This window comes from Phoca vitulina, unplaced genomic scaffold, assembly GCF_004348235.1.
Source record: "Phoca vitulina isolate PV1807 unplaced genomic scaffold, GSC_HSeal_1.0 scaffold3, whole genome shotgun sequence".
Lineage (NCBI taxonomy): Eukaryota > Metazoa > Chordata > Mammalia > Carnivora > Phocidae > Phoca > Phoca vitulina.
Window position 1 is genome coordinate 16774439 of NW_022589706.1, and position 24577 is coordinate 16799015.

The 24577-nt window shown below is 36.5% G+C and overlaps 1 protein-coding gene across 3 annotated transcripts in view; it reads left to right on the plus strand.

Moving 5' to 3' along the window:
* Window positions 1-24577, plus strand: part of STIM2 (stromal interaction molecule 2) — a 145472-nt gene that overhangs the window by 39483 nt on the left and 81412 nt on the right. For all 3 annotated transcript variants that reach the window (XM_032400143.1, XM_032400142.1, XM_032400144.1), the window contains exon 2: window positions 22309-22439. In XM_032400143.1, the coding sequence (XP_032256034.1) occupies window positions 22309-22439 (131 nt within the window). The remainder of the gene's footprint in view (window positions 1-22308; window positions 22440-24577) is intronic.

Below are 24577 nucleotides of genomic sequence, written 5' to 3' on the forward strand. Positions count from 1 at the left end.
AAGTGTATGTTTAACTTTCTAAGAAACTGCCATACTGATTTTTCAGAGTGGCTGTACCTTTTTTTTTTTTTTTAAAGATTTTATTTATTTATCTGACAGAGAGAGAGAGAGCACAAGCAGGGGGAGCAGCAGAGGGAAAGGAAGAAGCAGGCTCTCCACTGAGCAGGGAGCCTGATGTGGGGCTCGATCCCAGGAGCCTGGGATCATGACCTGAGCCGAAGGCAGACGCTTAACCAGCTGAGCCACCCAGGCACCCCAAGGCTGTACCATTTTACATTCTCACCAGCAAAGTATAAGAGATACAGTTTCTTTGCATCCTTGCCAGTGTTTGGCTGTATTGGTATTTTTTTTATTTTGCCCATCTTAATAGATAATGTGGTGGTATCTCATTGTGATTTTATTTAATTTTTATTTTTACTTTTTTTTAAAGATTTTATTTATTTATTTATTTATTTGACAGAGAGAGAGAGAGCACAAGCAGGGGGGAGTGGCAGGCAGAGGCAGAGGGAGAAGCAGGCTCCCCACAGAGCAGGGGAAGCCCGATATGGGACTCGATCTGAGGACCCTGGGATCATGACCTGAGCTGAAGGCAGTCGCTTAACCAATTGAGCCACCCAGGTGCCCTCACTGTGATTTTAATTTGCATTTTTTCTAATGGCTAGCAATGTTGAACATCTTTTCATATATTTATCTGTCTTCTCACTTCCTTGCCCATTTTTGAATTGAATTTTGATTGATTTTTATGTGGACATTTGTTAATAAATATAAAAGTTGAGACAGTAGCCTAATGAACCCCTACTATGGAGCTTCAGCTGCATATTTAGCCCTTTTTTTCTTTTGAGTATTTCAAAGCAAATCTGATACTTAGATTTCATGACATTTCACTTGTAAATACTTAATTTGTATGAGAGATGCATTTTTCTTACAAGGATTTTTGAAAAATATAACCACCAGGATATTACTATATTTAATTTAACAATAATTCCTTAATATCTAATATTAATAACTGATACTATTAGTGTGTACTTATAAATTGGTAATGATATATATTAGTAACTAGTACATATTAAGTATATGTTAGTAATGGATAATAAACATCTAATGTATAATACTTAGTGTATATTTACTTTTTTTTAATTTCAAAAATGTATTTTTAAAAATGGTATGTTGGAATTAGAAGTCAAACAAGATCATTTAGTTATATACTCTTTTTTGACAATATTCCTTCCTTTTTTTCCCTCAGGCAGTTGATTTGTTGGAGAAATTGTGTTGTTAGAGTAATTTGGATTTGGCTGATTCCTTTCTCTTTGTATCATTTAACTTGTTCTGTCCCATTGTTTTATCCCCTAAACTGATAGGAAGATTTAGTATCTTGGTTAGATTAGGGTTCAGATTTTTAGAAAAGAATCTTCACAGGGGTACCGTGTACTCCTTTTTGCACTGTGTAAAGCACATAATGTTTGCTTGTTCCACTTTTCAGACTACAAAGTGAGATCAGTTGGTCCAGGTATTGTCAGTCCTATCCCTACATTTAATAATTCTCCATTTTTTTACTTAATGGTTATGGCTTCCATTAATGTTTGTTGCCTAGATTCAAATTTTATTTGGGGTTGTAGAATGGTGATTTCTCAATTTAGTTACTCTTGCATTTATTTGCTGGACTTTCTTTTTGTTTGCTGAACTTTCAAGAACATTTATCACCGTTTTGGTTTTCATGAAATGCGTTCATACAGGAAGAGCAGGAAAAATGCCCAATTCAGCACTGCCCCTCACCTCTTTATTTATCAGTTCTCAGAGCAGTGACTTTGTGCCCAAGCAATCTACAGAAGACACCAGTGAAATGTTTTGTCCTCCATCATTTTCTTTGTGTATTAATTTGAATTTGTGGATTTTTAAAAAGGTTTTTGGTGCTTTTCAATGACATTTTCTTTAAAACTTCACTTTCTGTTTGTAGGTGTTTAGAAATACAACTGAATTTTGTACATTGATCTTTTTAATCCAGCAACCATGCTAAATTCTTGTTTATTTAAATTTATTTTCAGATTTTATCATCTGCAGACGGCAGTTTTTTAATTCTGCTTTTCAAGTCTTTATACCTTTCATTTCTTTTTCTTTCCTCACTGTAGTAGTGTAGCACTCCAGTACTATTTTAATAGAAGTGGGATAATGCAACCCCTCTCTTGTCCATTACCTTAAAGGTAACCCTTCAGTATCTCACTATTAACAATGTAGTTTGCTACAGGTTCTCTATCAAAGATATTCCCTTATATTGCTATACATTTTATCATGCATTAATGTCTAATTTTATGGACAGCTTTTCTGCATCTGTTCCCATGATCATTTGAGTTTTCTACCTTTAATCTGTTAATGTGAATTACATTAATTGATTTTCTAATGTTGAACCAGTCTTCGATTCCTAGAATAAATTCAACTTTATCATGATGTAATATTATCCTTTTTGTAGGTTATGGAATTTAATTTGCTAGTATTTTGTGATTTTTACATTTATGTTCACAAGTGAGGCTGGCTTTATAATTTTCATTTCTAGTACTATTTTCTTGGTTTTGGTTCTAGTGTTAAGCTATCCTCATAAAGCGAGTTTAGGAGAAGTTTTTTCTTTCTGTTCTGTATATGAGTTAGTTTTAAGAGTGGAATTCCTTTTTCTTGATTATTTCTAGAACTTACTCATAAAACTGTCTGGGCTAGGAATTTTCTTTGTGGGGAAAATTCCCAGGTGGTGTAGTTTTTAGTTCTTTGAAGAATGGTAAGGTAAAAATAGTATATTCCTGTGGTAACAGGCTAGTAGTTAAAAGTGAAAAATTCAGTTGCTGATTAATATTTTTTACTGACTATTTTGAGTTAAACTGTTTTGTCTTCAGTTTTTGAGGTATAGCCTACATACTTTTTGTTTGTAAATAATTACATTTATTTTGAATATTATTACATTTTGAAAAATAGGTTACTTTATTTCTTTAATACAGTTTAGATTTGTGTTTTAAGCTTCTTAAGTTTGTAAGATTTCTGAATAACGAATCTTTGAGGACTCTTTAGAGGACTTTCAGCCAGATACCTAAGTTCAACTTCTGCTCTGCCAGTTCCTATCTTGAGTATATCTTTTACTTTCTGGACCTCAGATCCCTCATTTGTAAAACAAATAGCTACTTCACATAGTTTTCATGAGGATAAACTGAGAAATGCTTTATAAACCATAAGCTGTATAAATGAAAGGTTTTGAAGATAGTGACTATAAGTGAAGTGTTCAAAGAAAGTTGAGAGAGTTGGAGGAACCTTTGAGATCTGTTTAAGTCCCTCCATTTTATAGGAAGTAGAAGTGACAAGTGTATGGGCACAGCTGAGTGCAAAGTTCAGACTTCCTGTTTCCCAAATCACTAAGCTTTTTCTATTTTGTCTTCCTGCAAATTGAATACTAGGTACTTGAGAGAAACTTGAACTTCTTTAGGTACACAGTTGAGTGTATCATTCTTAAGAAGTTGGGGAGAAAAGTGCATGTGACATTAGGGAGAAAAAGGAATTTTGAGATTTTAGTTTAAGTTACCCGTAATTAAAAGTGCTGTCAAAGTAGTTATTGATTTCCCCCCCCCCCCCCCCAGAATTTAGACAAAGAGAGCCTTGTTATACTTCTCAGGGATTAAAATTCATCTAATACAGTAAGAAGTAAGGCCCTGTGTAGTTGCCACATAACTTTGTACTTGAAATTCAGTTGGAATTTTACTTTAAAAACCATTGCTTCAGTATAATTTTAGTAAAATCTTACCTTGCATTTAATGTGAAAACTTTCAAACTAATTGTGTTTGCAAAAGGTGGTTCCTTGAAATCTAATTTATCTACTTGATTCCTTATTCTCTCTATAGGCCCAAAAAGAAATAGTTTCCTTCAAATTCTTAAGTTAATAATGAGAAGGTTTGTTATTGAGTTTTGAAAGTTCAATATATTATGTAGTATTTGTAGTGTCTCATATCCAGGAGGGGACTTCTTTCCTCCCTTTTTCTCACTGGCAGTATATTAGAGATGCCAGGCCGCACCACACTCCTCCCCTCCCGTGGCCCTCTGTAAGGTTCAGCACACCTTTCACTTGGTGACCCTTACCTCCATTTCTGCTGTCTGCTCTCATTGAAGAATTTCCTCTTTTCTTCCCTTCTTACCCTTCCTCTTCCAGAAAGTCTCTTCCCTGGGAACTGGTGAGACGCTGGGGACATATTGAAGGGAGGATCCCAGGGTTGATGAGGGACTTCTAAAATCCCAAATGTCTTTGTAGAAAATACGTGTCCCATATTTTCACTGAGTTTTTAAATATTTTACTTAAGTCATTTTGATCACATTTGTATTTTTTTTGAGGTAATACCATGAAATACTAAATTTGTCAATAGTTACTTTGAATAAAATGTTTCTGGGAATTGAGGCTGTGTTCTTTTTTTTTAAGTACTAATTTCTATGATACTCACTATGCATTTATGTAAAACTAATTATAATTTTGTTGTCTTAAGTTAGAGGTCAGATTTAATGTTAGTTTAGTTGTTACAGGCATATGACTTTTTTTTTTTTTTCCTGAAAAACAGGACATTTTCTTTAAGTAAAACTCATCACCTATATCCTTATCACAGAGGTAGAACTTACACCTGACATCGAGGAGGTTTAGTTCCTTTATATAATAAATGTTAATTTCTTTTTTAGGTTTAATGGATGTTGTTAGCTGTACTATGATTCTACAGGGTTTCTAGAACTGTGTTATTCTTTATATTTTTTCATTGCTAGTGAACGAGGGTGAATATTTTATGCTAATTTTGCAACTGAGGTAGCAGAGAACCAAATGTGTTAAGAGGTTTGCTAAAGATTACATAGTTAATAAATAGTGGAATTGCGATTTGAGCTCAGGTCTGACTAGAATTCGTGGTGGTGTGATTGTTTAGGGAGAATGCCGGTTGATAAGTAGAGCTCCTTGCTGTTGTAATAGTTATGCATAAACTGCTCTAAGAGTGGAGCACTGGGTGTTAGACACTAATAATGAATCATGGAACCCTACATCAAAAACGAGTGAGGTACTGTATGGTGACTAACATAACATAATAAAAAAAAAGGCTGTAGAATTGGAAATATGTTAGGAAGGTCAGGAAAGCTTTACAGAGAGGGTGAATCCCTGGTGAAGTGATTCTTCAGAGATCAGATTGTGTCTTATGTTTCATGCTCTGGAGATTGGGCTTTATTCTTTGGGGGATTGGGAGGTCCTGAAGGATTTCAGCAGGAGCGGTGACGTGACCATTGCATATTCTAAAAAGATACGGTGGCCGTAAAATAGGGCACATCTGTAGTGTGGTGGTCCTAGAGGTAGGGACACCATTAGAGGAAGGCTGTGGGGGAGTGATGAGGTTATCTCTGATGGCAGTGGTGGAGAGATGGACGGGGTGACCTGGATTTGAGCCTTTATTTTTTTTTTTTAAAAGATTTTATTTATTTATTTGTCAGAGAGACAGAACACAAGCAGGGGGAGAGGCAGGCAGAGGGAGAAGCAGGCTCCCCGCCGAGCAAGGAGCCCGATGTGGGACTCGATCCCAGGACCCTGGGATCATGACCTGAGCCGAAGGCAGCCGCTTAACTGACTGAGCCACCCAGGCATCCCATGGATTTGAGCCTTTAATAGACAATATACAGATGTTGTTCTCATTCATTTCTCTTCCCTGTCAAAATAGTGAGAGTGAAAAGTCTGTATTTAGAAGATCGACCCAATGCTGGTCTGCAAAGAACTTCGCTCTTGTTAAGAGTATAGCCACATTTAGGATAGAAATCATATCTTTTAGTGACAGAATTGTTTCCTTAGATGGAATCTAAATTTATGCCTGGATTATGGTAATAATGTGTAAGACTTTTCAGTATAGGATCTACACTGTGACATCATTTCAGGAAGCAAAGCTAGTATTACTTAAAATGATCAGCACCATTTTATGAATGACTTCTTTCATTGCATTCTAGATCATTCTAAATCATTTCTTAGAAATGTCGGATGGACTTCTCTATGCAGAAAGAATGCAGTGATTGTCTGTTTTTTTGACAACATGTCCTTATTGGCCAGTTTCTACCTATTTGATGCCACCCTGCCTCATGTTTTTTCCTCATATCGTGAGGTGGAAGGGAGCTGTTGCAGTGTTCCAATCTGTCATGTGGTAGGTGGAGTTTTCTTGGATTATCTGTAAGAACAGTCTTCCTGTTGTTAATGGGGCCAAAAAAATTAATAATAATAAAAGAGCTTATGATAATATGAGTTTAGTTTTCAGTATCTAATCATTTAAAAATGTATGTATCTGGATGTATCTTTCTCTAAAATTATAAAATACAAAGGAAAAGTTGTAGTTACCTTTATGCTTGATAACAAATAAGATCTTTTCCTGTTGATGACATCTCTATTTAATGCATATTGTAGTGGAAAGAATGGAGAGTTCCAGGAATTAGTAAAATCTACTTTGTAATATTTATGCAATCTGCCTCATTCTCTCTCACCTCATTAGTACAGCCTTACAGTTTAGACCTCGTTGCTTGAGATAAAATTACTTGATTCCCTGCCTCCAATCTGCTGTCCTTGAAACCACATTCTGCAGCTACTGCATATATACTGTGCAATACTGCGTAATTATAAAGACAAATCTGACTCAGTCCCAGCCATGTCTTCCTGAATCTCTGGCTAATGAGTTTTGCTAAATGAGTTGTGACATAAATATAGTGGCTCCTTGAACATTTAAATTTTCATGAACTCTTGCTAGCTCACTATTTTACACACATACACCCCTCCCCCCAACACATAGGTGTTTGATTTTTGTAAAATATTTTAATGAGTTTATTTCTTAATATGCTTCAAGTACCATTTTACTTATTTACTTAATTACTTCTAATTAGTATTTATTAAAATACCTGATATAGATAGATGTTAATTAAGACAGGGATATAAAATTATGAAAAGATAGGAGATAAGACATATAAGTGATAGTAAATAAGAAAGTGGCACAGATCTCTGGCAACTGTGTTCATAATTTTGAAGGCCAAGTTTCACTGAGGCTTGTAGAGAGTGCTAAGAATAATAAAAGGCATTTTGGAATATTCTGTTCAGAGAAAAAAACAAGGCAGCGATTATTTCTGATCCTGTAATGATAATAGATGACAATAGAAAGTCAAATTCTTCACCACCCATTGTATTCTCTCTTTTGTTAGGAAAATAATTGATTGGAAATGGTAGATACAAGTTATTAAGAGAGAATAGGATGAGAAAGGAGCTAACTGTTCTCAGTGGCCAGAATATTTTCATTCTAAGGGTTAAAAACAACTAATTATCTTATTTTCATGATCTCTGAGCAGTCATAGAGACTAGAATGGTATATGAAAACTGACAGGTTTTTTTTAAACATCTTTTTGAGGTATAATCGGCATATAATAAGTGGTTCCTATTTACAGTGTACAGTTTGGTGTTAACCTATGTATACACCTGCACAACCATCACCACAGTCCAAGTAAACATATAACCATTATCCCCCACAATTTCCTCATACCCTTTGGAAGAGAAGACTGAGAAGCAGCCGTGAGTGAGTGAGGAGAACAAGAATATTATGTTGTCCTGGAAACTGAATAAAGAAGAGAATGATCAACTGTGGCAGATGATTACTGATAGGCCAAGAAACAGGAGCGATGTGAATTGACCATTGGATTTAGTAAGGTAGAGATTACTGGTGATTTTGACCAGGGTAGTTTTGGTGGAATGGTGAGTGCTCAAGCCTGATGGGAGCATATTTTAAGACAGAAAGGAAGGAGAGAAATTGGAGATGGTAAGTTAACAATGTTTTCAAGGAGATTTTCTATAAAGGGTAGCAAAGAAATGGAGTAGTAATGCAGTGGAGTTGAGAATGTTTTGCCCCCCCCCCTTTTTTTAAAGAATGGGGAGAGGAAGAAACAATATATTCTGATGGTAGTGATTCATTGAGAGCAAAATGTTAAGTGTGAATTTCTGGAGCAGTGCTCTTGAGGGGCCACATGGGATGAGATTTAGTTCATGAATGTAGGGATTGGCATTATGTAGAAACTTGGATAATTCATCTGTGGCTACAGGCAAGAGACCCAGTTTGAGGTGTAGATATTGGGAGGTTGTTCAGTGCATGATGTGAGTTTACAGAAGTTCCCTTCTGAATGATTTGTGTAATTTTTTTTCTTTTTCTTCCGGTGAAGTAGAGAAAGCAGAGTCTTTGCTGTGAATGAGGATGAGGGGAAGGCACTGAGGGTGAGGATCAAGAAGGTGTGAAATAGAGTAGAGTGTGAATTGACCTGGGAGTTAGAGTATGATTGCCTGGTCAAGTTAAGGGTGCAGTTGAGGCTTGTTATGGACTTAAGGCACCATGCTCAGCCATGTTTAGATGCATGGGTGTAGGGACAGAGTAGGTGGAGAACTAGATTTTTACCATGGTTATGACTTTGCTAACTAAGTGTAATATAGTGAGAAATGGGCCAGGGACTTGAGTGTGTTGGCGGGGGAGTAATTATAATAAGTGACCATGGATTTCGCTATGAAAGGAGGGGAGAGAAGACTTTAAAGGGTGAGGAACAGTAGTCTCCACAAGAGGTGATGGTGTCTCTGAATGGGGCAGAGTTTGGATAATGTTTCGAAGGTAGAAGCAACAGATTTTTTGTGGTTGGATATTATGTGTGTGAGGGTTGTAGTTAAGAATGACTTTAGGGGTGCCTGGGTGGCTCAGTTGGTTAAGTGTCAGCTCAGGTCATGATCTCTGGGTCATGAGATTGAGCCCTGCATCAGGCTCGGCGCTCAGCAGGGAGTCTGCTTGAGATTCTTTCCCTCTGTCACTCCCCCCACTCGTGTGCTCTGATGCGCAAGCTCTCTCTCTCAAATAAATAAATCTTTTTTTAAAAAAAGAATGACCTTAGAGTTTTTTGTCTTGAGCGGTTATAAGAATGGCGTTATTGTCAGCTGAAGTGCTTGGTACTTTGTCACATTCAGTGGTTTGGTTATTTTTTGTTGATTTGATTGTTCTATATAAAAATGAAAATTTTCTAGTATAATTAAGCTAGGCAAATATAAATAAATATAAATCAGCTTAATCCATGATCACTCATTCAGTTTCTATGTTGATTCACTCATCCAGTAAATACTTGAGTGTTTGCTGTTGTTCCCAGGTGGTATTCTAGGTGATGGGAATATGAACAAGACACATAATTAAATCAATTATTTATAATGGTTTTAGTTCAAATTAAATGAAAATCTGGAAAATTTATGAAATAAAGGAATTACCATATCTTAATAAATGAAAATTTATATTATCTTTGTATTGAATTGCTAAATATCTGGCTCAGTTGACTGTATTTAGGCCAGTTTTTTTTATCTTTTAATACTCTTCCTCCAGGAACTTACATTATCATGCATTTATTTTTTAGGTTACAATTACTTAAAATAATTTAAGGTATTAATGGCATATTCCAAAAAATACAAAGTAAAAGTAAGTTTGAGGGTTAATGAATTGAAATTTGACTATATGAGAAAATCTTTTTCTTTACTGGCACCTGATACATTGTTTGGAGCAGAAATGACATTGTTCCGGTTGATTGAGCAGTTTCTAAAGTTTAAATCTACACTAAGTGGAAGAAATTATACCATTTTAAAGAATATGCAGAAAACACTGCACATTCTTTGGGGCTAATTCTTTTAGTTGAGTCATGAGTGCCCTGAGTTTTGGACAGTGGCAGCGTTGTTGGAGAAAGTGTATATAAGTGTATGTAAGGGAGAAATCTCTGACTAGGAAGGTCAGTATTAATTTGTGTGCATATATTTTGATATATTGATTAAATAATTTAATTACTGGGCGCCTGGGTGGCTCAGTTGGTTAAGCGACTGCCTTCGGCTCAGGTCATGATCCTGGAGTCCCAGGATCGAGTCCCGCATCGGGCTCCCTGCTCGGCAGGGAGTCTGCTTCTCCCTCTGACCCTCCTCCCTCTCATGCTCTCTGTCTCTCATTCTCTCTCTCTCAAATAAATAAATAAAATCTTTAAAAAAAAAAAAAAATTTAATTACTTTCAGTGTTATCTTCAGTAAATTCTGGTGTTTAGAGAGAACCCCTGAAAGTTGATTTGTTGATGACAGCACATCATTACTACTGAAGAGCTGAAGTAAAACTTTTAGGGAACAGAGGTTCCTCTGGGAAGTGTTCATGTTTGCCATACTGGTTAGAAACTGTGTTGGCTGCATGTGAGCAATCTCCAGTAATCTCTGTAATTCTGAACTCACTGCCTTCTACGTACGTATTTCTTTTCTTTCTTTTTTTTTTTTTTAAAGATTTTATTTATTTGAGAGAGAGAATGAGAGAGAGAGAGCATGGGGGGGGGAGGGCCAGAGGGAGAAGCAGACTCCCTGCTGAGCAGGGAGCCCCACGCAAGCCCCACACGGGACTCCATCCTGGGACTCCAGGATCATGACTTGAGCCGAAGGCAGTTGCTTAACCAACTGAGCCACCCAGGCGCCCCTACTTATGTATTTCAAAGCAGAAATAGATGTTAGAATTATATGGTGTGAAAAATCATGTTAAAGGTAGATAGAAAAGACTATATTGGAGGCTGAAATTAATTAATGACCTTTAGAATTAGCTGCCAGTTTGCTCATAAACTAATAAACAGATGCTTCGCCTGATTCTGCTTTTTGCATGAGGCCCTTCACAAGCTCCTTAACAAATGTGACATCTCCAGTTTCTCTCTGCTGCTTTGGATGTCCTTTTTGCGGGGAGGGGGGAGCTTTTGGATGTCTTAAAGAGGCTGTTTTGTCTGTGAATATCTTAGCATTAGAAAATGATCAATGGAATTCTTAGGGTATACAAAAGCAGTGAGTGAAATGAAAGGTATGGAGTATGGGCATGTGACATGAAGGAACAAAAGAAACAAACATTGACAAAAACAAGAACAATTTTTCTGATAAAATTGACATCCCTTGATGTTGGCCTTTTTATTTATTTTTATCTTTTAAAAGATTTTATTTATTTGAGATAGCACACGAGCCGGGGGGAGCGGGAGAGGGAGAAGCAGGCTCTCCACTGAGCAGGGAGCCCGAGGTGGGGCTCGATCCCAGGACCCGAGGATCATGACCTGAGCCAAAGGCAGACACTCAACCCACTGAGCCACCCAGAAGCCCTGTTGTTGGCCTTTTTAATTGAGTAAGTTAGATACAGGTGTAGATTAGATGATATAGGTGTAGATCTCTCTCTCCAGGGCTTCAGTGGTGAACCAGGAGAGCTGTTACCTTTGGTCTTACAAGTGTTTCGATACCAGGTTTACTTTCTTTTTGAGTTCATACTTAAGATGTTAGTATGTACTCAGTTATTTCAGGATTTCTTTGCACTGATGTGCTTAATCTCCATGGTTCATCCCTGTAGAACTGACAGTTCTTATGAATATTACCCATAACTCTAAGTAGATATGCAGTGCAGGACAACAGTTAGTGGATCTGACCCCATGGATATAAATTTAAAATGCAGACTGTCTTTTGGTGACTTAACTATCTCAATCTGTTTGCTTACTTTAAAAATATAGATAGTAATAAATATGTTTCATTTTTAATGTAAAAATTAGAATTAATATGTTAAGAGCAATGACAACAGAATCTGGTATATGGTAGGTGGTCAATATTTATTAGCAAATAAAAATTCACAAAACCTCAGGGGGGAAAAAGAGGCTTTAAAAAAATTCTGGGAAGATATTTTCTTCAAAATTCAGAGATGCCTTTATAATATTTTCTGCTTTGATGTTTTAATTACCAATAAAGATTTCGGTAAGCTTTGTAACTACATGTTTTTAATTAGGAACCCTGTGTGTTGGAAGCTGAAGTTGTAAACCTTTAATGTGTGGAGGGTTTTATGAGACTTCCCCTTGCCAAAACAAAACAAAACCAGTGGCCATCTGTTTTTGGAGGTGATTTCCATAAGAGAAGGGGTTGGCTGGTGGTTTCTTTCTACATTGTATAGGCATTTCCCAATTTAGAAATATTTGATTTATGAATATCCTAATTATCAAGTGTCTGGTTGTGGCCTCATTTCTCTCCTGTGACTACCCTCACAAGTGCATGTATGCCTGGTGCTTAGCTCTTTCAATGAGTGAAATATAACTTATAGTAAGTACTGCTTTTAATGAACCTGCTTTTAGAATTCTTGTTTTGGAACTTGCTTTCAGAATATCCTTTTGGGGTAGTTTTAGAAATAGGAAGTCTTTTTCTTTTGACGTATTATGGGAGATGGGGAAAAATAAAGCTCTTTTTAATTTCAACAAAATAGTTAACCAGCTCTTTGACTTTGGGCATATTGCTTTGCATATGAGAATTTGGTTTATTCATCATGGAAAGAAGAAGCATGATCCCAACATGGCTGTTGAGAGAAGTTGAATTAGATAACCAAGTAAAGCACCTGGCATATGTTACCCAATAAATGCTCTATTCCCTCTTTATCTTCTCTCCTTGTCTTTTAGGGTCTATTTGATTTTAGAATCAACCAAAAGATATTTAGAGTTAAGTCTAATTTAGAAAAAATGATGTTTTTGATATCTGTTAAGGTGATAGTAATAGCATAGAAAGACTAGACTGCAATTGCAGGAGACTTGGTCTTGTGCCGTTGATTAGCTAATGCCCTCACCTTTCTGGATAATGGTAATAGGTATCTACTGAGTGTTGTCTGCTGAGTTCCAAATATGTGCCACACACTGTGTTAGGTGTTTTATCTGTAGATGTCTCATTTAATTCTAACATCAACTTGGCAAAAGTTGCTATTATTCCTATTCTACAGATCGGGAAGTTAAGGCAAAGAAGTTAAATGACTTTCCTGAGGTTGTACAGTAAGTGGCAGGATGCGGATGAATTTCCTGGGGCCTGGGTGATGAAGTTGGTTGGAAGCTTCTGACTCTTGGTTTCTGCTCAGGTCTGATCTCAGGTTCCTGAGATGGAGCCCCGTGCTGGTCTCTGTGCTCAGTGCCAAGTCTGCTTGAGTTCCTCACAACCCCCCGCTTTTCTATCTCTCTCAAATTAATCTTAAAAAAAAAAAAAAAAAAATCTTTTCCTTGTACAAACTCCTCAACCTTTCTTTCTGTAAAATTGGGATACTAATTTTATTTTCTGTGCTTGTTGTTAAGTTCTTGCTCTGTGAGAGAAGTGAAAGGGCGTCTTGCTGTTGGATCAATGCCAGGCAGTAACAACAATGTTCTCTTTCAAAATGTTGATAGGGTAAGATAGTATTAATGATCTTTGCTCTCTATAGCTTGTGTTTGGCTACAGCTTTTTTTCTTTATTGTGTAAAATATACATGTAACGTAAAGTTGTAACCATTTTAAGTACACAATTCAGTGTCATTAGGTACATTTACAGTGTTCTGGTTGTCACGTTGAGTTACCATATTCCCTCCAAACAACACAATTATTGCACTATTCTGTGCACATCATGCTGCTAATTGAAATGCTAGTGTTTGTGGTATCCTGGGAATAAATCAGTGCACTTGTTTACTTTTTTTCTTTTTTTGTGCCTACTCAACATTTTCCCACATATGATAGATGTAGCTAATGTTATAAACCGATATATTACTGCTTTCTAGGAACTTATAAAGCACAATGGAAATAGGCAGCTATCAATGAATGCAGAGAGAAATACAGCTGCGTAAATACCCCTCATGTATTTAAATACATTGAAGGAACATATTTGTTAACCATGAATATAAATGTAAGATACCTTTTGGATGAGGGATGTGTTGGTAAGTGAATTTTGTATTAAGATAGTTTTAAGGCAGAGGCATTCTCTTTTGTCTTCTACCTTTAGAGAGGCTCTTTGAGATGAGCAGGAACTGTTTGAGGTGGCAAGGACAAGATGCTTTTTGTGGGTGGGGGAATAAGTGGAAGTGAAGTAATCAGAAGATGGTAAACTGAAAAATGTTCCTGGAAAGTGCAAAGGGACCTCAGTGAGTGAGTTTGTATCGGATGGTCTATTTAAAACATTTGGAAGGTATATTTGAACTAGGCACCTTTTTTAAAGGAAATTTTTAGCTAACAATTAGGGGAAACTTCTTTCTTTTTATAAGGGTAGAGACTAATTTTAATAGGTACTTTTTTTTACAAAGTCAGTGATTAAAGAGATTCAGAGCTCCAAGAGGCAGTCATCAGTCAGGAGGGGTTTAAAGTAAAGACCCTTTATTTTCTGTTTATTGTAACACTTATGGCATAATTAGGTACATCTGCAGTGGTTTCTCAGCCCTCTATTGGTAAGGTTTGTTTCCTTTAACTGGTGAACTTTAATTGTACAAGTAAATATTAGAGATTCTGGAGTCTTCCACCTGCATTTTTATAGCATTCTGGTATATAGCATTTTGTATACCAGTTACAACTTTTTCTTTCTCATTTGTTGTTCTGGCATGTAATATGCTCTTAGTAAATGCTAGCATATTTTGAATATCTATTATATACCAAATAATATAATAGATAATGGGTTGAAACTAACTTCTCTCTAAAAAAGTATACACTGGCCTTTATTATTTATTATTAGATTTTTTGAGAAACATCCATTAATCCTGCTATATGCTAGGTGTTGGTGGTAGGCTAGACACTGGAAATGTAAGGGGCATAAGACAGTCTCGCCCTAAAGAGGATATCAGAAGAGAGAAGACATTATTTACTTTTATTTTGAGTTTGAATCGTATCTTTAGTTTATTGAAAAATGATACCAAGGAATTATCTCTGAAGATTTTAGAGAACATTTAATCTCAAAATATTTAGATTGGAGTATTTAATTTGATAAATGTTTGAACTATTAATGGAAGTACTAAATACAAACAATATTTATTTAAAGAATTTCTCTCAGTGGTGGTAATTAAGAAAATCCTAATCACGAGATGCATAAATAGTTGCCCGTAAGGTAAGCCAAGTTCTTGGCAGTATATGATGTTGCACATTGTTAACAGGCTAGAGTCATTGGTTTGTGATTAAGAGTCGGCTGGCTCCCTTTCTTAGTTCTTTTCTGCATGAAATTTGCTGACCTTAAGGGTATTATGGGAGGGAAACTATTTCTAAAGACTGGATTTACTTTTTCAGCTTCAGTTATTTCTGAAGCTCTTGTTTTCTGAGGTTTCCAAACCATATTCCCTATATATATCGATTGAATGGGAGGACAAAATACAGAATATGGCATAAATATTTATTCCTCTTAAATATGGAAGGCTGAATGGAATCCCATTTAACACATTTTGTAACTGTGCTTGGTCGGGCTCAGCCTTATTTTTTTTTAACCTAGACTTGTAGGTCTGAAATGTCAATCATATTTGTCTCCTTTCTTTGCGCTCAGTTGTCACTTCAGTCTTCTGTCTTCTATCTTCACTGCCATGATTGTGGCTTATATTCTGTTACTTCCTGCCTGGACTGTTGGAACAGACATTCATTGGTAACAAGCATGTAAACTAAAGCTACAGTTTCTTCTCCAGATTAAAATAAAACCGACTATATGGGAAAGCATATTTTGAACTTGAAAGCACTACACAAAATATAAGTTGTAATTTCTCTCTGTTATATTTGTCATTATGTCACAGTCCTACTTAAAAATCATCAGTTGCTTCTTCCAGAGATTCATTGTCCTTCAGTGGAGGACAGCTCCAGGCTGTCTTTCCAGATTCATATCCCGCTGCTCCTCCATCCAGCAGTTGCTAGTGTTTTCTTCCTCTCTTTGGGGGACTGTTGGCACAGCCGAGGACGAGGCTGTTCTCTGCTGTGTGGGACTGGCCCGAGCGTTCTAGTTGCTTAACATTCATGGGCTCCACACCCCTCCCCTGCATGTTCATAGCAGCAGTGTGGAGAGAGGTGAGTGTGAGGGGGACGGGCAGAGCACTGAGTGGCACCCTCATGGAGAACCATTCAGTTAGCCAAACTAGGCTTTGTCGGTCCCAGAGCTCTCTTAGTTCCTGTTTGAGTTCTTTTTTCTTTTTTCTAACCCCACTTATTAAAATCCAATTTCTCTTTCCTAATGCCACCAAAAATGTAATGGGTTGCATGTAAAATTCAGGCATCATTATTTATTAGGTGTCGTTATGTATAGTAGTAATATACATATATATATAAGTAATAATATATAGTAATAAAACTGGCTTAGTCTTTTCCCCCATGAAGTTTCATCTTTATCATGAGTGTAAAAGCCTCAAGGAAGACCTATTTTAAAGTTTCCCTCGATTATTTTTGCATAATATGTTCTATATTTTGTTCAATAAATATTTAAACAGTAATATTTGACAATGAATAAATAGACTTTTGGTTTTAGGGGGCCACTGAATGGTTTTAATTGGAGAAGTAATGTTAATAGATTTCTACTAATTAGGTCGATTTAATATTAGTGTCATAAAGAGGTAAGAAGTTTTGTTGTCATTTTCTACATCTTAGTTTTCTCATCAGCCATGTAACTTCTTGAAAAGTTTTTCTCTTTCAAACATTTATATTGAAAAACCAATTAGGTTAGTGATTCAATAAACGTTTTTTGAGCACTTGCTGTGAGCCAGACACTGTTCTAGGCACTCAGGAAAGCTCATTGATCAAAACAAAAGCCTGTAATCTCATGATTGCATTACAGTGGGGGAACTGGGCAGTAAGCATATATGTAGATACATAACATAGTGCACTGTGATACAGTGCTCTGAAGAACAGTACAGCACACGGAGTCAAAGTGCAGCTGTTTTAGATAGGGAAGTAAGATGGCCTTTGAGGAGAAACATTTGAGTTTGAATGAAGGGAGTTACCCAGCCGTGGACGGATTTGGGAGAAAGAGCTTTGCAGGCCAGGGAAACTATAAGTAGGAGCTTTCAGTGAGTAATTTAATATTTATTAAGATTTTTCTCCTTTATGTTCACTTTAGAATAATTCCTCCATAATCTGGCCCTCACTGATATTGCCAGTCTTTTAGTTATCCAATTAAATGAGAATAATAGTGCCTACTTTCTAGGAAAGCGAAATGCATAATATATAATATAGATATAGTTGGATATAATAGACACTCTATAATTAGTAGTTATTGTCATCATTATTTTGTTAGTATAATAACTATTAGGAGATTATGTCCCTGCGTATGCCTGTCTTCTTAGAAAACGCTTGCTCATCTTTTAAGAAGAAATGTAAAGAGCACTTCTTGAATTTTTTCTTGCTATTCATGTAGACAGGCCTACTCCCTTAGTTTTGCCACCATTATATATTTATTATATGTCTGTCATCGCACTTGCCATATTTAACTTTATTTACTTGTTTTACTTTTTTGTATACCTGGCTTCTAACCTAGAGTCCGGCATCTATGTATTTGCTAGATAAATAACTTGTATTCAGAAGTTCATTTATTTGGCTTCTAATATTTATGTATATTTAAATCATTCAACAAATATATCAGTCACTGTGGTAATAAACTTACTATCAAGGTTTGTTCACGGGGAGTGTGAATTGAGGTGAAGATGTTATGAAAAAGAAAGGTAATGTAGGAAGTGTAGGTTTATATTCTAGATTCTCCGTATCATTCATGGACTGTCTAGGGATCCCCTTCTGTGGGACACATTTATGCTTCTTGGTGTTCTCAGCTCCTCAGGTCTTGGCAGTATCTGTGGTAGCAGTACTTTATTCTCCTCTGATGTTGGGGACACTGACCCATTTACGTTCATTATATTGACATTGGAGCATGGATTGGAGTCCTGAAGACTTCATTTGAATCCTAGCTCTGCCATTTCTGGGGATGTGATCTTGAGCCTGTTACTCATGAATCTCCTTTCCTCATCTGAAAAATGGAGAAAATATGTGTCTCACACCGGGTTGTAGGGATTAAGTTATGTACAGAAAATAGCATTGGTTTCTAGAATGTAATAGATGTTTCTTATTAGGTGAAATTATTTAAAATTTTTTTTTTAAGATTTTATTTATTTTAGAGAGTGGGGAGGTGCAGAGGGAGAGAAAATCTCAAGCAGACTCCACGTGGAGCACAGAGCCCATCGTGGGGCTTGATTTCATGACCCTGAGATCATGACCTGAGCCGACATCAAGAGTTGGACACTTAACCGACTGAGCCACACAGGCTTCCCTGGGTGAAGTCATTTTAATTCATTCAACTTTATTTCTGCAGAATCAGACCAAGCATTTGTTTGGCTTTGAGTAGAGGAGAACAAGTTGGAATTTAACAGTGGTGTTGTTTGCTGACTTCGGTTAAGTTTTATTCTCTTTCAGCTGATTTCTTTTTCCTCAGTAGAAAGTGTTCTTCTTGATTCAGAGAAAAGAAAGGAATGCTCAGGGTATAATGCTAAAAAGATTTATCACATCATGCTGCATTTAATACAAAGTGAGGGCACCGAGCAGAGGAAATTTGTCTTAATTGTTATGTGGATGTCCAGCACCAAGAACAGGGTCTGACACATTACAGGCACTCCATATCATGTTTAACTGAACAAATGAATTCTGTTTCGATATCTAAGAAACATGTTTCTGGCTATGGAATACATGATACGCGCTGGTGCATTTTGGATAGCTAACGTAGATGTCAATGAGATGTTGGCAAAGGAGAACCATTTTGGCATTTTAGCAGTTGCCTTTGAAACCCTTATACCAGATTCATTATATGCACAGATCTTTTGTAGCAATTTGTGTATTTGAAAAGAAATTTAGGTCAGCTAATTTGAGTTAAAATGATCATTTGTGCTGAATTAACCTCGAAGGGAAACAATTGAGAAAGAAATGAAAAAGACTTTAGAACAGGTAATGGGGTTCAGAATTCTCAGCTATTCTAAGTTAGATTTCTAGTCCTTAAGTCACTGTGCCGAAAGGAGATAAAATTTTATGTGGGGAAATGGATCACTCTTGCTATATCCTCAACTCCTGTCTTTCCTTCTGCTGCTCTAGCTTGGCAAAACACCAAAGCCTAGAGCAATGTTCATCATTTCCCTCCTCCATTCCTTGGATGCATGGAGTATTGCGGGCTGCTAGGATTACAGTAGCACTTCCTGACAGCTGTGCTTCCCAGCCTTGCCTCCATTCTATTTTCCACTGTCACCAGAATGATCTTTCTGTAATGAATCTGATTGTGTTAGGCTTCTCCTTGAAAATCCCCTGTGCGCTTCTCATGGTTTTCAGGATAAAAATCTAAATTGCTTCGTTTGGAAAACGACTCTTAGAGATCTGGCCTCTTCTTTCCAGTCTCTTAACCTGATCTCTTTTTTTCCCGTATATTCTCTGTATTCCAGACATATTAACTGGTGGCATTTCTCTGAATGTTCATTTTCTTTTCATGCCACTGAACATATGATGTTTCTTTTTCCAGGCATGCAGTTCTGTCCTTCCCTGTAGTCATCAACTATAGGTCATTTAAAACTTCCCAAGGTTACCTCTAGAAAACATCTGACTTTTCTTTCCCAGTCTGTATTGGTGCCCTTTCTCCATGCTCTCCTTGTACCCTACAAGTAGTGTTTTCAGTGGTCCCTAAGCTAATGTAGTAGTCCACATGCTTCCCTTCTCACTAGGCTGTGAGCTTTCTTTGAGTACAGGATACTCGTATTAGGCCTTTAATTCCTCATGCCTGTCACTGGTTTGCATAGTATAGAAGCCTAGAAATTTATGATTTAGTTAGTATATGAAGTAACAGAATTTATCAGAGACACAAAATTGCCTAGCTAAGTCCTGGGTATTATGATTGTGAGAAATAGAACATGGTTTCTGCCTTGTTCATAAGCTCAGTTGTGTGGGCAAAATGACCCATGAAGCAGTTAGAGATTAATAAAGTACAACATCAAATGAGGACTTAGGTTGAATGATTTGAGAATAAAATATAATCAGATTTCAAATTCCTTGGCATTTCATATCTGTTCTTTATTCTTTTCCTTAATACTTAACCACTAACATGCTCTGCCTTTTACTTTTTTATCTTGTTATACTCACCTTCCCCACTATGTGGCAAGTTTCATGAGGAATTTTTTTTTTAAAGATTTTATTTATTTATTTGACAGAGAGAGACACAGCGAGAGAGGGAACACAAGCAGGGGGAGTGGGAGAGGGAGAAGCAAGGCTTCCTGTGGAGCAGGGAGCCCGATGCGGGGCTCCATCGCACGACCCTGGGATCATGACGTGAGCCGAAGGCAGATGCTTAACGACTGAGCCACCCAGGCGCCCCTCATGAGGAATTTTTACTTCTTTTTTCACTATGGTATTTCCAGTGCCTGACACATGGTAGATAGTTAATAGACATTTGTCGAATGGATGGAATAGTGTTCAGGGAAGGAACTAATCCCTAGAAGATAGTGCAGATATAATACAGAAACACTTCCTGGAGAAGTTACATCCTAAAACAGACCTTGAAAGGTAGTGTTTTATTAAATAAGTTAATTTAAGTAAAAAAATACCAATTTTATTTTTACGTGAATTTTTTTCAGATCATATGTTCCTCCTAATTTTCTTTTAAAGCTTTATAAGGTTTTTAGAGTCCTCATCATTCACTTCTTTTAGAGTTTGACAGGGTTGACAACAAAGCCTATTTAATCAGTGAGTGATGCTAACTAACCCTTGTATACTCGTTGCAATAACACTATCACTTCATATATTTATTAGCAAAATAAAATATGTAAAAAAAAATAGGTCTGCTGGAGGCAATAACACATTGTATTCAGATCCTCTTTATTCCATATGGTAGGGTACCTGGTTGCTTATCTTTTACTTCACATCCATTCAAAATAAGTACAAATGAGTTTGAACTTGTAGGCATATCAGGGTTCTGGTTGTTTTGTGAAGTAGGGATCATAATTGACCATTGTGCCTGCAAGTTCTTAGATTTTAGCAAACCTTGATCAGAGTTTTAAATACACACACACACACACACACACACACACACACACACGTCACATACCTTAGGATTTCAGTTCCCCTTTTTAAAGTTTCCTTTTCTGTTTGCTTCTCTTCCAAGACTAAAGAAATTAAAATTAGATTTTGAATTAAAACTATTAAAAATGTTAACTCCTCCAAATGAGTTACAACTGGAACATGGATGTAATACAGATCTGCATTATTCTTTTACCAAAAAAAATATTATTAATTGGTTTCTAGTAGTGGCTTCTTGCAATTTTTTTTTCCTAAGCACAGAATCAGATTATTTCTTAGGCCATTATAGCTGCAGTAGATCTTAGTAAACATCTAGACTACTTTATTTTACAGGTGTGGTAACTAAGACACAAAGACAAGTGATTTGTACAAAATCAGACAGTTAATTTATAAAAGGCCAGAATGATAAACTAGATTTTTAACTATTGTTGGGAAGACCAAACTGTGGCTAACCCTTCTATTATGCTAGTAACCACTTTAAACTTTTAGGCCATTTTTAATTCTAGAAATATATGTGGATCTGATGATATTTTAAAAGGGTATTTTAGTGACCTGGCAAAATAGTAGAAGTAAGTCCTTGGACTTTGTCAATTTGCCAGTCAGCCAGATTGGGTGTGAATGAAGTTTTGGCAGTAGGTTTTCATTTTAGTGTATGGGCTGTTTATTATTTGAGTCAACAAGTAACTTTTACTAATCGGTTTTAAGCTTTGAAAAGCCTTAAATTGTCTCTAAATTGTTAGATTGTTAGATACCCATTTTCCATAGGAAGAGGTTTAACCAATACATATATATTAAAGAAAACATGAGGAATAAGATTTTTAAAAATTCAGTCTTTTTTCCCCCCAGTTTTTCCTTGTTAAATTTAGGAAGTGATGTATTTTAAAAGGTATTCATATGGGTGGACTCTGATTCTTAAATAGAAAAGTGAAAAAAAAGTTTCTAAGTATCATGTGACTCTTCTATATATCCTTTTTCTTGTACTCTCTGCTATATTTTCTTGGATTCACATTTTAATTAAACTGGATTCTTCAGAAATAGCACCTTGTATTCTGTGATTTCTAGGTTTTTTTTTTTTTCTTTTTTTTTTTAAGGAAGGGTTTCTATGTTTTGGGGGGAAATAATTAGTAAATATAATGGTTGGATAAGAAGAAAGTGGTTCAAGATGTGGAAGAATATAGACAACCTGAAGTCAGTACTGGAGTTACTCCTGGTGGTAGTTGCCTAATATCCATTAAATTGAATTATTTATTTTTAGTGAGTTGTGTTCATGTATTATACTTTCGATGACTCTACTAGACTTGTAAAAACCTGTTGGTATGACTTAGTCTGAAATTTAATATGTTGTTTTTCTTTTAAAGTATATTCTCTTAACTATATAGCCTATGTTTTGGTATTGTGAGTTAGTGATTGCCCTTTATTCTCTTTCAGATCCCTGCCTATCACTGAGCCCACCATGCTTCACAGAAGAAGATAGATACAGTCTGGAAGCTCTTCAAACAATACATAAACAAATGGATGATGACAAAGATGGTGGAATTGAAGTAGATGAAAGCGATGAAGTAGGTGGAAAGCTTTCCCTATTATTCTCTTAAATTTTCCCATTATTCATCATGTGACTCAGCTTCATCTTCAGTATCTTTAGTTTTTCTCTTTGCATTCTAATTTTCCCTTTGTATTTACACCTTTTTTCTTTTTTCCTCATGCACATATACAAGTCTTCCCAGTTTTATAAGAATGCTCAGTCTCATGTTCTTGCATTTCTCAAACATGCATCCTTTTCTGACTATGTCAGTTTTTATCTATTGCTGCTTTACAAACCACCACAAAACTTAGTGGCTTAGGACAACAGTTTATCATTTCTCCTGATCCTCTGGGTTGACTGAGCTCAGCTGGGTACGTTTTCTGTTCCCTTTGGTATGGGCTGAGGTCACTGTGGTTGCATTCAGCTGGGAGCTCTGCTGGGCCTGAAATGATGACCTCTTAGCCTTCGCAGTGTCTCTCCACACGGTCTCTCATCATTCAGAATCTAGCTCAGGCTTCCTTACAGCATGGCAGCTGGCTTTCAGGGGACAGTGTTCCAAGAAAACAAGTTCCCGTGTGAAAGTGCTTATCGTGCCTCTGCTTGCCTTGCCGGTGCATGTTAATATCAAATTGGCTTAAAGCAGGTTATTTGGCTAAGCTCACAGTCTGTGTGGGAGAGGATTATACAACGGCATGAATGCCAGGAGATGTGGTTTATTGGGGGTCACTGATGTAATGATCTACTGTACCCACTGTACAAATAAATCATGTTTTCTTTCTTAAGCATTATCATCTTCCTCCTGGCATCACTCTGGCGGCCCTCTTAGTTTCTCCATAGAAGTTGTTTTCTTTATTTGGTTGGAGTCTTACTCTAGCCAAGTCCCCTGGTTGTTTTTCAGGCCTCTTCAATCTCTTTCTTATATTTGTCATGATTGAGATGCTTCCTTTTAGTTTATATGATACTAAATTACATTTTTTCTGCATTATCATCTAATGTTATATAACAGTGACATTCTCTAATCACATTGTTACCTAATAGTAACATTCTCTAAAGATTAATTCTTGACTTGCTCTGTAACACATTTACCTTGCTAATGCTCATCCTTTTATAGGCTACACTTGATTCCTCATCTCTAAGCCAGTGTCGATTCCTGACCTACATATATTGCTTTCTGCCTGACATCTTTTGAGGGCTCGCTCTTTTGCTTTGAAGTTAGTTTGTCTAAAACAGAATCCTAGCTCTCCTCTTTGAAACCCCTCACTGTTCAGTGGCCCTTCTGGACCTACTTCTCCTTAGTTTTAATTCTTCCAAATCAGGTGTTGGCAGACTTTTTTTTGTAAAGGCCCAAGTTACGGGTTGAAATGTGTCCCCCACAAAAAAACGTATTTTGAAGTCTTAACTTCCAGTACCTCAGAATGTGACCTTATTTGGAAGTAGGGTAATTTCAGATATACTTAGTTATGACAGGGATATACTGGAGTGTGGGCCCTTAGTCCAATATGACTGGTATCTGTATAAGAGAGGAGTGCACCACATGGTGACACAGACACTGGGGAAAAGATGACCCTATGACAATGGAGGCAGAGATTGGAGTTATGGAGCCATAAGTCAAGGAATGACAAGGATTGCTGGTGACTCCAGAAGCTAAGAGAAAGGCATGGAACAGATTTCTTTGTTTTTATAGAGCTCAGTTTCCTCAGTGGTCAGGACTGAAAGTCCCATCCCTCTAATCGCCTGGTCTTTCTGCTAACCAGCCCCATTCCAAGTGATCTAGAGGCCCCATTCTAAGTCCTCTCTCAGCATGAATTCAGGTGTTACCAAAAGGGGCAAAATACACTCATATCACTCAGGAAATTCCAAGAGTTTTAAGAGCTCTGTGCCAGGAACCAAGGACAAAGACCAAATATATTTCTTATTATATCGCAATTACAGAAACATTTAAATCTGAAAAGAATAGCAAAAATTCACATTTTTCAATCATTAAAAATACCCTCCAAGGAAAGATCTGTTAAACTTGCATATAATATATAGACAGAGAGGGATTAACTAAGCTTATGCAGGTATTTGACAGCCTATTTAAATGTATCTGATTGCATAATATTTTCTCGAATTACAAGTTATTTTAATCTTTTTAACCTCATCATCAGATATTAAATGCTCAAATGTGTGAAGTGT